The sequence below is a fragment of the Branchiostoma lanceolatum genome, chromosome 9 (genome assembly GCF_035083965.1).
Source record: "Branchiostoma lanceolatum isolate klBraLanc5 chromosome 9, klBraLanc5.hap2, whole genome shotgun sequence".
Classification (NCBI taxonomy): Eukaryota; Metazoa; Chordata; class Leptocardii; order Amphioxiformes; family Branchiostomatidae; genus Branchiostoma; species Branchiostoma lanceolatum.
Window position 1 is genome coordinate 18,646,383 of NC_089730.1, and position 12,739 is coordinate 18,659,121.

Consider the following 12,739-nt stretch of genomic DNA (forward strand, 5'->3'; position numbering starts at 1 on the left):
GGAAGGTCATTGAAATTTAATTCTATCTGATGTGTTACGTCAAAAGACTGTTGTCGAATTTGTTTGCAGCAGAGGGAGTTTGCCTTACATTACACGTTTAGTAACTGGCAGTTTTACAAGCGTTTTGCACATCATGAAATTTCTTTACAGTTTGTTGGCATGCTTGGCACATTTGTAGTTTCCGCAACAACAAAAAAAAGGTTTATTTTCATAAGTTTGTTGCACATCATGAGATTTCTACATACTTTCAGGTAGTTGCTTATTGAGCACATTTGAATTCTCCACAAGAAGGGTTTAGCCCAGTCACAAGCTTAGAAGAAAGAGAAGCTCGCAGTGACTTTTCGTGAGTTCCTGTAATCTCACAGTTGTTCGACTCAGCCTTGACGTTCCTGCTTACTTTGCTTATGTAATCACGAGTATGTTTTGCACAAGGCATCAAGTAGCCGGTATGTTCATACGCTTTTTGTACACAGATAATGAGATTTCTACTCACTGTCTGTTAAAACGAAAATTCGAGGTGAGCTTATTGCTTGTGTTGTGCATCAACCTTTTTCACACTGTCAGTTGGTTGTAGTGCCTTTTCGTGAGTTCCTGTAATATCAAAGCTGTTGTGCTCAGCGGGGACGTTACTGCTCACTTTGCTTACATGATCATCGGATGATGAATGCGAATGTCGGTCTGCTAGTTATTCCAAAGGGCAGCATGTCGCTGATAGTAACATCAAACCATAAATAACGCTGTTCCCTTGTGTCGCGGGGAGTAAGATTCGTGCGTTCACGTAAATGCGCTGGGCATTACTGAAGTGAGTGCCCTCAGGGAATGTCATACATGAAGAATAAAATCATTAAGGCAAGGACGAAGATAACGCTGTGACGAGGAGAGGGATTGGGTGTTCTCTTGATGTACAAGGGCTGTAGAGATGTTGTCGTGTGCTACGTAATGACTTTGTATGTATGAGGCCTTGGGTTTAATGTCAAGGAGAATCCGGCAGGCAAATGCAATTCACGGTCATTAAGAGTAACAACCGTGAAGTAACACTGTACGTGTTATTTTTGTTTGTTTGAATGTGGTGATGAATTCTGTATAGTAGTAAGAGTCTCGTTGGAAGAGAAAACAATGGCAGGTAAATGCTGTTAAAGTAGCAATGTTCGCGGGGATTTTTATTTCGCTGTTGGGAGAAAATGAAGTGTTCACGGTGGTTTCAATTTGGCGGTTGAAACGTTAACTGCCATGCAGGGTTTTACTGTAAACTAGGATATGTTCGCGGTGGGTTTAAGTTCGCGGTGAAGAGATCACCGTGTAGAACGCGAACATAAAGTCACCGCGAAAATGTCCCCTTTAATATTACAACATTGCTCAGGTTTACTGGACATATGATGATAACGTCATTTTTATTGCAGTGCCTGGTGATTGGAACACTGCAACAATAATGGCACAGTCAGCCGGTGACATTGTGAAATGGCATGCTCAAATTTAAAAAATCAGGAGCGGAATAATACTGTAAATGTAGAAATGTTCGCGTTGGTTTCAAGTTCGCGGTTTTTACGGTGAACTCTTCACCGCGAACTTAAGACCATCATGAAAAGCCGTTCCATTGTGTGACTGTAGCGCTACTATTGTTTCAAACGCGAACTCAAAACCACCGCAAACACTCCATTTTCTCCCTACCGCGAAGTGAAACCCCCATTTCTGCATTTACAGTAGTAGCTTATTCAGATCAGTCATACATTTATTTTCATCAACCTTGATCGTGCAAAATTGGTACAGATATGAAGGGTGTGCGTTGTTTTTAATGGTTTTCCGACGTGACATTCGTTATTCCAGGAACACAATTACCTGCTGGGTTTACTCCTGGGAATTTAGAGAGGAAGACGTGACGAGAAAGTTTACCGACTTGAAAATAGGCCACCAGTTATAACAGTAGTGCATTACGAGCTTTACGCACTTAACAAACCAAGGACAGCAAATCCCTTAATGTGACCGCCATTAGCTTCCCGTAGTCTGTGTGTAATTAGGACGGACATTTGAATCCCCTGTACTGGCTCTTGGCTTTCAGGGTAATTCTAACTGGAAGAAGGGATTTCCCCGAGACATTTGGGGGTATAAGTGTGCAAGGCGGTGCGCGAGATGGTCCAAGAGAGGGGCGGAGATCGTCTTCATGACGCGTGCAATGCAAGCTCCAGGGTTTTCCTTTCTAAAAAAAAAAAGAAATCAATTCACCTGGGAACCAAATCCAACTTGGAAGCGCACTAGAGGACGGCCGGGAAGAGGTGGGAAGACACACAATTAGGGGGTTAAAGGTCACTTGAGCCTACCGGTGGTTCCGTGCCGAAAATAGAGCACCCTTGAGAGTCATGATTAAGTACATATTAAAATCGCATATATATACATCCATACGTTGCATTTGACATTTCGTATTTAATTCTGCCTCAAAAGGGATTATCATACTAAACCTGCCTCCAAGTGTCATAATGTAGGAAATGTTCATAAGCAGGGACATCATTTTTCATTTTGTGGGATTAAAAACGCGGTGCGGGTTAATATTGGTTTATAGATACGGATAAACTTCATGTCATCAATGGATTAAGATTATACAGAGTTATAAGGTGCAGAACTACTATTTACCGATGTCATTGGTTGGAATAAAGCCATCATATCTTTTGCTACTAAACCGAAAATTTGTCACATATAATGACGAAAATGTTCCATTTCCTGTAGTTCTTCATAACCTGTAAATACGGCAGCCTCACTGTTTGCATGTACGCGCATTCGTCAAGACCTAAATTTGAATTCCATGTAAGTAACAAAGTTATACAGAGTTGTAAGCCGCAGAATTACTATTTACTGTCGTAATTGGTAGGAATAAAGCCATCATAGTTCTTGTTACTAAACCTAAACTTTGTCATATATAATGACGAAACTTTTTCCATTTCCTGTAGTTCTTCATAACCTGTTAATAATGCAGCCTCACTGTTTGACTGGCTGGTTTATTTCAGTATTAAAATCACAATAAAATCATACAATCAATGACATGCCATTGAAGCTACAAAAGCGGTGAATTAAGGCATGATTTACACTTACAAAACTTCTTATGTGGAGGTAAGCAAAACGCGATTAGCTGTTCAGTAACTGGGCAAGAAACGGCATCATGGTGTTCCTAAACCTAGAGGTTTGCATGTTTGCATGTACGCGTATTCGTCAGTGCTTGTCACCCAAATATCAATTCCATGTCCATTATTGTCGTTGACAGCAGAGCTAACCCTTTGAAATATCCACCGACTAGTTAAGCATCTGTTACTGTCAAATTCAAACCAATCAATAAATGAATGGATATGAAAGCATAAGTGTTAATGTTTACCCCTAGCCTGGTATACATACATATTATAGTTGACAAGTCTCTTCTGTCGTCTCTTATAGGCCGAGAGGATATAAGAGACTCGGGAGCTATACTGAAAATGCATTTTAAGTTCGCGTGGTTTTAATTTCGCGGTAGGGAGAAAATGGAGAGTTTGCGGTGGTTTTGAGTTTTCCATCGAAACAATAGTAGCGCTACAGGAACACCGGCGAGAAAATTTTCGCGGTGGTTTTAAGTTCGCGACGAAGACCTTACCGAACTTAAAACCACCGCGAAGATTTCTGCATTTACAGTAACAGATTTGGATACCGCGCTAGTCTTCCCCAGCCCATGAAAACCACAGGTCAGCCAGGGCTGATTGGTGTTGATGTAAGGTCCCGTGTACCCGGGCGCGGGTTGATAGGAAGTAATCTCCCCATCTAACGGCCTTTAATGTCCCTCAGATCGAAGCGGGGACCTGATGAAAGAACGTGATGCATATTTAATCAATGAGATTACTCTGTGCGCGGCAGTTTCCATCACTCATTCTTTATAACGCTGTCTCGTATAGTTAAGGGTTTTCAGAGATCGCAAGCCGGCTTAGCTTCTAGATCTCTTTGGGTGAAATCGGGCGAGACTAATCATCCTTGCAACTATTCTTTTTCATGTTTGTAATGAGTTTAGACAAACCTTTGATTGTGAAACATGTCTGGTCTTACATTTTTACCATCGCAAAGAAGCGAGGAGAAGTCGAATTTATTTCGTAGATTACAGATTTGTGCTAGCTTGGCGATGGAAACATGTTTCTGTAAACTATTCTTTTGTTGCGACCTGTACGTAACCAAGTGGGTATATGTGTACAATAAAGGCCGGCTTCAGTCATTCATTTATTCACCCGCGTTAGCCGATGGGAACTAATATCCGTCCAGTATTTTTTGGCTGATCACCCGCTCATGAATATCAAAGATAAAGGGTGCACCTTTGTGTATCATGGGCTATGGTTTTCAAGTCAGCTATATGTTTTCTCGGCCTGGGGCAAAATTAGGTTATGTGTTTGGGAGGATGCTTTCTTTTCTTTTGTGAGGCCCGTGGCCTGAATGTTAAGTGGTCAATACGCCAAACAGCGTTGCGTTTGATGTTTGAAGTAGAACTGTTGTATCACGAAGTATGACAAAGTATGGAACGGCGCTGTCCCTGGTGCTGATTCTCCTACTGTTGTTGATAATATGTCCAGGTCTGTGCATGGGTGTTATGATTCAATATGAAGCGATTGCTTTACCTAATGCTAACGGCAACAGGTGTCTTTAAGATTGGCTGTATTTGACATGATACAGAGAAGCGCAAAGTGATGCTAGCACATTCTCCCTACTTAATATGTTGAAAGGAACCACTGATGAGCACGACGAACCCGTATCGCTGGTTGGCAGGCCCATAGACTTCCAAAAAAGAGTAATTGGCTGATACCTAACTCTTGATACTTTCAATTTATCCTACTAGGAGTAATAGTATTCTATTGATCTAAGGTGAACGATAAGCGTCGTGAAGGGTGATACATATAGAGTACAAAATGGCGTGTTCGTATCACCCGAGGTGCCTGTCCGACCCTTGCAAATTGGCTGGGAGGAAGGGTGATGCGGAATACACCTTGTTGTATTCTATTCTATTCATACCCAAACCAAAAACAAAACCAGCAGTTCTAACGTTCGAATCCGGTATTCGAATTTTAGACAGCGCCACAACCAGCACACGCGAAGCGCGTTCGAATGATTCATGTGATAAAAAGAAGCCCGTGTGATAACCCAAGTATCAACGGGTCTTTAATACCCGTATAGAACGTTATCCCGGCCTAGGTATGGCATTACACCGTTCAGTGTAATCATTATCCAGCTGCCTTCGCGCCGCGTGCCTGCAAAGCTGGTGTGTTACGCCGAAGTGCAGTGCATCAACATCATCCACTGGTTTCTGCATCTGCAGTCGTGGATACAGATGCAGATAAAACACATTCCATACTCAATGTAGGGTTAGAAGTACCGTGCGGGATTATGGATCCATGGAAGGTTCGGAGCAGACGTGTTATGCATGTGTATAACTGGAACTTTTGACTCGATCCCCACCTAGTGATAGACCTTCAGGATTTGGCCTTTAAGCTGATAGGTTGGTGTACCGAAGGCCGGCTTTTTTTAACCGGGTAAAAGTATGATTACAGCTCAGCAACATGATCTTAACGGATTTAGGAGACCAGAGACGCCGCAGTGGGAGTGCGTCGGTGGCAGAAATTGCTCTAAACATACATCATTATTCCCAACTTTCATCTGGTCACGTAGTCGGCGTAATCGTCTTAAGCGCCTTAACGTGTTAACCAAAAGTAGGAAGTTGAACCCAGGCTATTTACGCTCGCCCGACCTGCCTGCTTCTGTATACACCCCGACAAATCAAACCACGTGAATCTCATTGAAACTCAGATTCGTATCAGCCATTTCCCAAATTTTTCAAAAATAGTTTCTACTACTTTTCTCTAAACGTTAAATCGCGGTCGCTTTCAATCACTTCCAAAGTGCCAAAATTGCCAATCTGAAAACATCTTTGGAAAGCTGACACCTTCCACCATCTCACTGGCGAGTTTGTTTTGTCAGATGTAGTCGTTAACGCAAGTTAGAAAGGGATTTGTCGGGAAATGGCTGGTACGAATCTGAGTTTCTATGCGATTCACGTGGTTTGATTGGTCGGGATGTGTATAGTCACATCGCTGGTTGGCAGGACTATAGACTTTTAAAAGAGAGTAATTGACCACTACATAACCTAAAAACTATGTGATAAAAGTAGAAACCTGTGTGATAAGCCAAAATATTGCACTGCCTTGAATCGACGAAATTACCTGCTTCTGTCTAGTCACACGTTACATTTTATCTAAGACCAGGTGTGGTAAGCCGTGGTGCACTGATCGCTGTTGAAGTCCAAAAGAACAGGGAAGTTCCGCAGTATTACTTAAAGTCTACTTAAACCGCATCATCTCAACATTGCCACTTAACAATATCTATTTATGTAACAATTGTTCGCAGTAACACCCAGCTTCATTGCAAAGTGAGACAGGCGAAGATGAAACATCGGCTTTTGTTAGATACGTGGTAGTGCATAAAGACCTTTGCCTGTCAGTCTTACTTAAAGTATAGCATTTCAGTAAAGCACTTTACATCGAGATAAATGACAACGTCTTTTATGTTGCATGATGTGATTGTGAGCAGAATATGAAAAGGGCAATTTTATTTAAACGGTTTGATCTTATTGGCGCGGCGGGAGCTTTTCGGCTGCGTCGTGACAGAGGATCAAAATGATAGGTCTATATACAGACTTCTTCTGCTCGAACCATAGTCATTATTATGTGTACATACCGTGTAATACTGTGCTTTATCCTGATCACGGATATTATGTCTAGCAATTGCTTCTGCTATCCATTGATCATGACCCAAACCCTCTCCTTTCGTAACCACCAAATCCATCTTTTGTAGGGTTAGAGATTATTTTGGAGGTTTGAATCATTTTAGATCTGGTTTTTGCTGCTTGAACCCAACACTACCTTATTAAAGTGCTGTAGAATAGCTTTTCTCTTTGCGATCAACGTCGTAAAAGAAATGGTTGGTTATTGACAATAGATAGCACGTCAGCAAGTATGATTTTATACCCTTTCCACGTTTCTACGTGCAGAGTAGAGCCACATGGCATTGCGCCAGCATAGTTACCATCAGGCTGCTCACCTGCAGATGGAGTGGGCTCGACCCGATAGCGAATGCCAATTTTTCCTTTGTATGTTTTTCTGCCTTTACTTTAATCCCAAGTCGAGCAGCGCTAAGGTCTTCACAGCAGTTCGGCTGGCATCACCAAGGGAATCACTAAAACACAAACTCAGTGTGACGATGAGACGCTTAATGGGATATGAAAATCTTGACAGCCTGCCTTGTAAAATGCTCTGCCGGACCTTTTTAGGTTAACGACAGTGATATTTCATCTAGCAAAGAAAGAAAGAAAAGCCTGAGTTTCCCAACGCTATAAACGCGTATTGGACTACCGTGGTACCTGTATTGTTTTGTTATATTTAGTTAATATATGTGCGGGTCGGAAGTGCCCGGAAGCGAAACCACTCATGCCGCTCACGTTCCCAGGATTAGACGTACGTACCCGCGACTCGTGACCAGGCTGGCAGGCCCATGCTGTTATAGGTCTGACTGGCAGCATTCTGCGCGCGGAGAGGAGCAGTACTCGCAGGTCCAGCTGATCGGCTCGCTCGGACACCCGTCCGGTCCGGAGACGATATCTGCTTGCCGGGATTTTTGCTCCGTGCGTTAGCAGGTTGAATTTTGAGTGTCACATTCCCGTTCTTTAAGCTGATTTCAGGGTCATTTCAGACTGGCGATTCTTGGATATCATCTCTACAAAGGTTGAACTTTCCCAGTAGGCAAAGGCCACTGATGACATTAAGATTTCGGCTTTAGAGAAACGTTGTTAGCGGTGTCAGTGTACCTGCTGACCTCACATCTCCACGGAGACAGCGGAGGTGTCAATATCGTATTCGGACGGTTGGCCCCTGATCTGCTTTTGTAAGCCCCCGTTACTGTTGTTTAGACCACAAAACAAGTCTGTATTAGGTTTCAATCGCGGATCCTCCGGATTGGAGCGGCGTAAGATCTAACAGCAAGGATCGGAAGAATCGACCGTCGAACTAGTTCACCGGGAGCTTTTGGAAAAAAGCAGTAGCGTTTCGGACGTCGGTACGGGGAAGGGCAGCCATGGCCAGGATGCACTATCGGGACCACATCGGGCAGGTGAAGAGCGTGAGCTTCGAGACGGCGGCCCTGTACACGCCGCGCCGGGCCCGCAAGATGGAGATGAGGAGCTCCAGCTATGAGAGCAGCACAAGGTACGGGTTCTCAGCAGAGCCAAGTTTTGTTCTCAGGTTTTGGCCTCTCCGCCTTGTTTTGAAGCTGCAGCTATGAAAGCAGCACAAGGTACAAATTTGCACCAGAGCCTATATTTTGAAAAGGGTTTTGCGATGTGATTTCGTGGTGTTGCCTTTACATTATTCCTCGTTTTAAAGTCCCTGGTATGGAAGCAGCACAAGGTACGGATTTTCAGCAGAGCCAAATTTTGTTTTTAGATTTTGGGATGTGATTTGGTCTCTTCCCCTTGTTTTAAAGGTCTAGCTATAAAAACGTTAACAAGGTTAAGATGTCCATCAGTGCCTATTAAGAAAAATGGATTTTGCTGTGTGATTTCGTGATCTTGCCTCTCCCCTTGTTTTGAAGGTTTAGATATGAAAGCAGCACACGGTACAGATTTTCATCAGAGCCAAATTTTTGAAAATGTTTTGCGACGTGATTTTTCGATGTGATCTTGCCTCTCTTCCTTGTGATGCTTCAAGATACCCTCTGATGTATGATGAGAGTAGATAGTATATATGTATTAATTCTACCAGTGATCGGTGAAGTCATGTTATGACCCGGGTATTTGCTGCTATTCTTTTCAGTCTTTTCTATACTAGGGAAGCGAAGGTAGCTAGCACTGTTGCACATATCAACAGGTTTACTGGGATATTTTATTAAACAAGACTGTCATACTAATTTGTAGAACCTTCTAATAGCAATACTACGTATACATACATCTTTATTACGTTAGAAATGTAATTTGCCGCACGGTATTTTTACCTCTACATTTATTATAGTGGCTATTCTAACCGGCTTCCTTAGTAACAATTGCAATCATTGAATGATGTTATTTTTACGGCTTGTATCTGATGTTATACTCATAGATTGGGGTTACGTCTCGCCTTTTCGAACCATTTTGTTCATATGAATATTAAATTGTAATGGGGCTATTTCCCCTCGTATGGCATGGTCTAACCTCTTGCTGTTCAACACAGCATTGATACTGATTGTGATATCGGCATTATCAACAGGTAGTAACCTGCATGGCTATTGTATGTTGGTTTTTTAGTGAGTGTGTACATGTCCTAGATTTTCTGTTCGGCTGCCATTTAATCTTTCAAATATTCACACGTTACGGGGTGGACCACTGATGGTTGTGGGGAGGGATCGAAATGGGAAATAGCGCTCGGAGGCAGAGGATAGCATAAACATTTGTGAACAATGTCTGGTGATAGGAATAGGATCGCGCCAACTACTGACCGGAAAAAGGTCTTTGGTATTTTACACAATCCTGTTGTCCGTTTCTAACTACCTGTATAATTGAAATCACCATTTTGATATTTGCACCAAGCGCGGTTTCTCAAACACTCTCGCCCCCAGTGCGCTCTGCCGAGTATGCCCACCCCTTCCCACCTCCACACTCGAACAACAAGCTGGTAGTTTCTTATCATTTCAGAGCCTGCTGTTTTAAATTTGGTTTGAACAAGAACGCCTGCAGGGTTTCATTACCGCACTAAACTGGGTGCCAGGGTATGAATGTAAGTAGGGGTTCTTACATCACAGCCTTCAGATCGCTTCCGGTCGACGTTTCAGGAACTTCTAAGCTACCTAGCCATCAACGGGGTCTGAATACTCCACATTTTTAGTTTGTGTGCTTGCAACTTCCATAGGTTGAAGACACTGGCAACCTTCGCTCCACTCCTTGTCGTAATACAATCCATTCAGGCCACGCTGACTGTCGTTGAGAAGTTACCAAATCATTTGGCCAGACTTTCCTATATATATTCCTATGATTCACTAACCCGATGAAGCTATTCACGGAGACTATTAGCAATGTAATAGCCGGAATGCAATAGTCGGCTTTGTCCATAAATAGTGACTTAAATGGATTCTCAGCCATGTCTTTCCTGGAGAAATGTCTTCTGTGATTGTATTGAAACCTCATGAGACGTTGAAGACGTCCGTGGTGTGTAACCGGGGCCTGTCCCTGGTTGATAAGGAATAAAGACACTCCTTGTAACACGTTTTGATTCAGCGAACAAACACTAACAACCCCCCTCCTTTACTAGGTTTCACTACTATTCTACTGAGCTGAGTCCTGGCCCATTTTTTTCATGGATGAAGTCTTATCTCTCGCCTTTGTAGCCTGAGAGACGGGATCGCCTCGTCGAGCAAGACGATCTGAACATTCTAAGACCCGACCCAAGGCAAGGCTACCCCTTGACGTGTCTTCAATCGTGGATTATAGGGATGTCGATTACTACTCGTGACCTTATAAAGCGTCGCCCCTTTCAGGAGTAGATTTCCTATTCATTGGTCTTGACACTTGTGTGGCCTCTCATCGCAGATTGTAGGAGACGATTAGCAGGTCTTTGATCTAGTGGATGTTATCTATTCTCCTTGAGAAGTGATTGGCAGCTGAGCAAACCGCAGTTGAATAATTCAGCGCCCCGTGCTTGCGTACTTCTCGGCGCCGTGAATACCAGGTTCCTGTTGCGCTGTGTGTTTCTCCACTTAATAACCCGGTCCGGAAGTACTGCGCAAAACGCGCGCGGCTCGTATCTCTAGAGACAGCCTCTTAAGAATGCATTAGCGGATTTTCTGTTCCATCAGGAAAAAATCAATCAAAATACTGACACACATCAATCAACTCGTGATGAAGAGAGTTCTTCTGTCGTGAGGACGGATAGTTTTGGACATGCAGAGAAAAGGGCTGGCGATGTGTTATTAGACACATTAACGGCACTTCCACCTGCCATAGTTTGATAAAGAGTAGCGATTGCCAAGTCAATGTTAGGTACATAATGGTTAACGCTTTCATATTCATATTAGATGTGTTTTGGTTTGAGACATTGCCGCGTCTGTTCTGGGAATAGCAGTACTACACTCTGTAAACATTACTATTTAAAGCTCTGTCGATGCGACGGCATAATGTCTTCATGCTTACAAGCAAAAACTGATGCAGAATCATACAGATTCTCTGCACCTCAGGAAATAGTAGTAAATAGATATTGGCTTAGAAGAAAGGAAAAAATACTTGGTAACTCATAATAGTAATTGCCAAGTGACGTTGGTTTAAGATAACTGTCTTTATGCCTTTATTGTTGGAGCCATTGAGGACGACTGTGATATCTGATGTAACGTATTACGTAAGGGAGGGCTTTAAGAAACGGTTAAGTCTGTACATGTTTGATTATCTTTACTGCCTGTCAACTGTTGTACTTCATCAGTACAATTCAAGAGTGTCTTCAACATAAGATGTTTTACGAATCTGCTACACGTTGAACGCTCATCTTATACCATGCCTTTAAGATTGATTGAGTCAAGGTTAACCTTTTCTGTCTTGCTGTTACAGCGTCTTCACCATTAAGCGTCTTCACCATTAAACGCCCCGGGAACACTTAAAAGGTTCATCTTAGGCCATTCCTTTAAGATGATATTCAACAATTCATTCTGGCTGTAATCACCTTCATCATTAACCATCTTACCATTGAGCGTCGTCGCCATTAAGCGTCCTCACCATGGAGTGTCTTTGCCATTAGGTGTCTTCCCATTAAATGCCTCGGGAATATGCTACAGATGAAAAAGTTCATCTCAGTTCATGTCTGTGGGACTCAATTGACTCATCTCTTTTGATATCAGCGTCTTCAAATTCAAATTAGATGTATTCGAAAATATGCTACACATACACAGATGGTTAATCTCAGTTCATTTATTTTGCAGATTAAATTCTCTCATCTTGTCTCTGGATGTCAGCGTCTTCAAGATTAGATGTCTGATTTAGATAGAAAGTATATTACACATAGATGGTTCGTCTCAGGTCATGGCTAACCGCCTCCCGCGCTGTTGAAGTCCTCCAATTGCAGGCTGCCGCTGTGTCGCCGGTCCATTAGCCGACAGTACCCTACAGCTGACACAATAGTGCGCCCATTACAGGAGCATTACAAGACACAAAGTCTGCCTTTCGTGTAGCTTTCAATGAACTGAAAGCTGGTGTTGTTTGGCTGAAGCGCCCTGTTGCTCCACAGGGAAGCCTGCAAATCGATCGTACTACGTACGTTTGTTGTTGGCACCCAAACAATGTAGTCCCTTCGGTTTTGCAAACAATTCTGTACAAACACCAGGGACCGTGTTGAAATATTGCATATGGATTTTTGTCTGTAGAGAGAACAAAAGGTTACAATGGAAGGGGTTATCTGAACCCTACAGCACAGAAAAGCAAACACAATACTAAGTAGCCTGGCGCAGAGTTTTCTATGGGGCATTGTCCCACAGTGATAACGGATCACATTCACAACATTCTGGACAAAAAGTTTTCACAACGTACACGTTAAAAATTGAAAGCTTTCCTTGTGTTATTTGACCTGGCGCTATTTGTACTGATCATATGTTGCCAAAGCCGTGGTTTATAGCTGGCGGTGTATTGTATGCGTACATAAACTTTATAGCACCTCGTGTTACAAATTGCTTGGGCTGTCCTGATCCCAAT

General features: G+C 42.8%; 1 protein-coding gene across 4 annotated transcripts in view; it reads left to right on the forward strand.

The window, feature by feature from the left end:
- The window catches only part of LOC136441652 (GTPase-activating Rap/Ran-GAP domain-like protein 3), a 213,355-nt gene that overhangs the window by 31,834 nt on the left and 168,782 nt on the right, over positions 1 to 12,739 (forward strand). Inside the window, exon 1 of one of the 4 annotated variants that reach the window (XM_066438073.1) lies at positions 7,953 to 8,246. The exons of the other annotated variants lie outside the window; for them this stretch is intronic. Coding sequence (XP_066294170.1) covers positions 8,116 to 8,246 — 131 coding nt within the window. The 5' untranslated portion in view covers positions 7,953 to 8,115. Of the gene's footprint in view, positions 1 to 7,952; positions 8,247 to 12,739 lie in introns of those variants that run through there. 4 annotated transcript variants of the gene reach the window in all.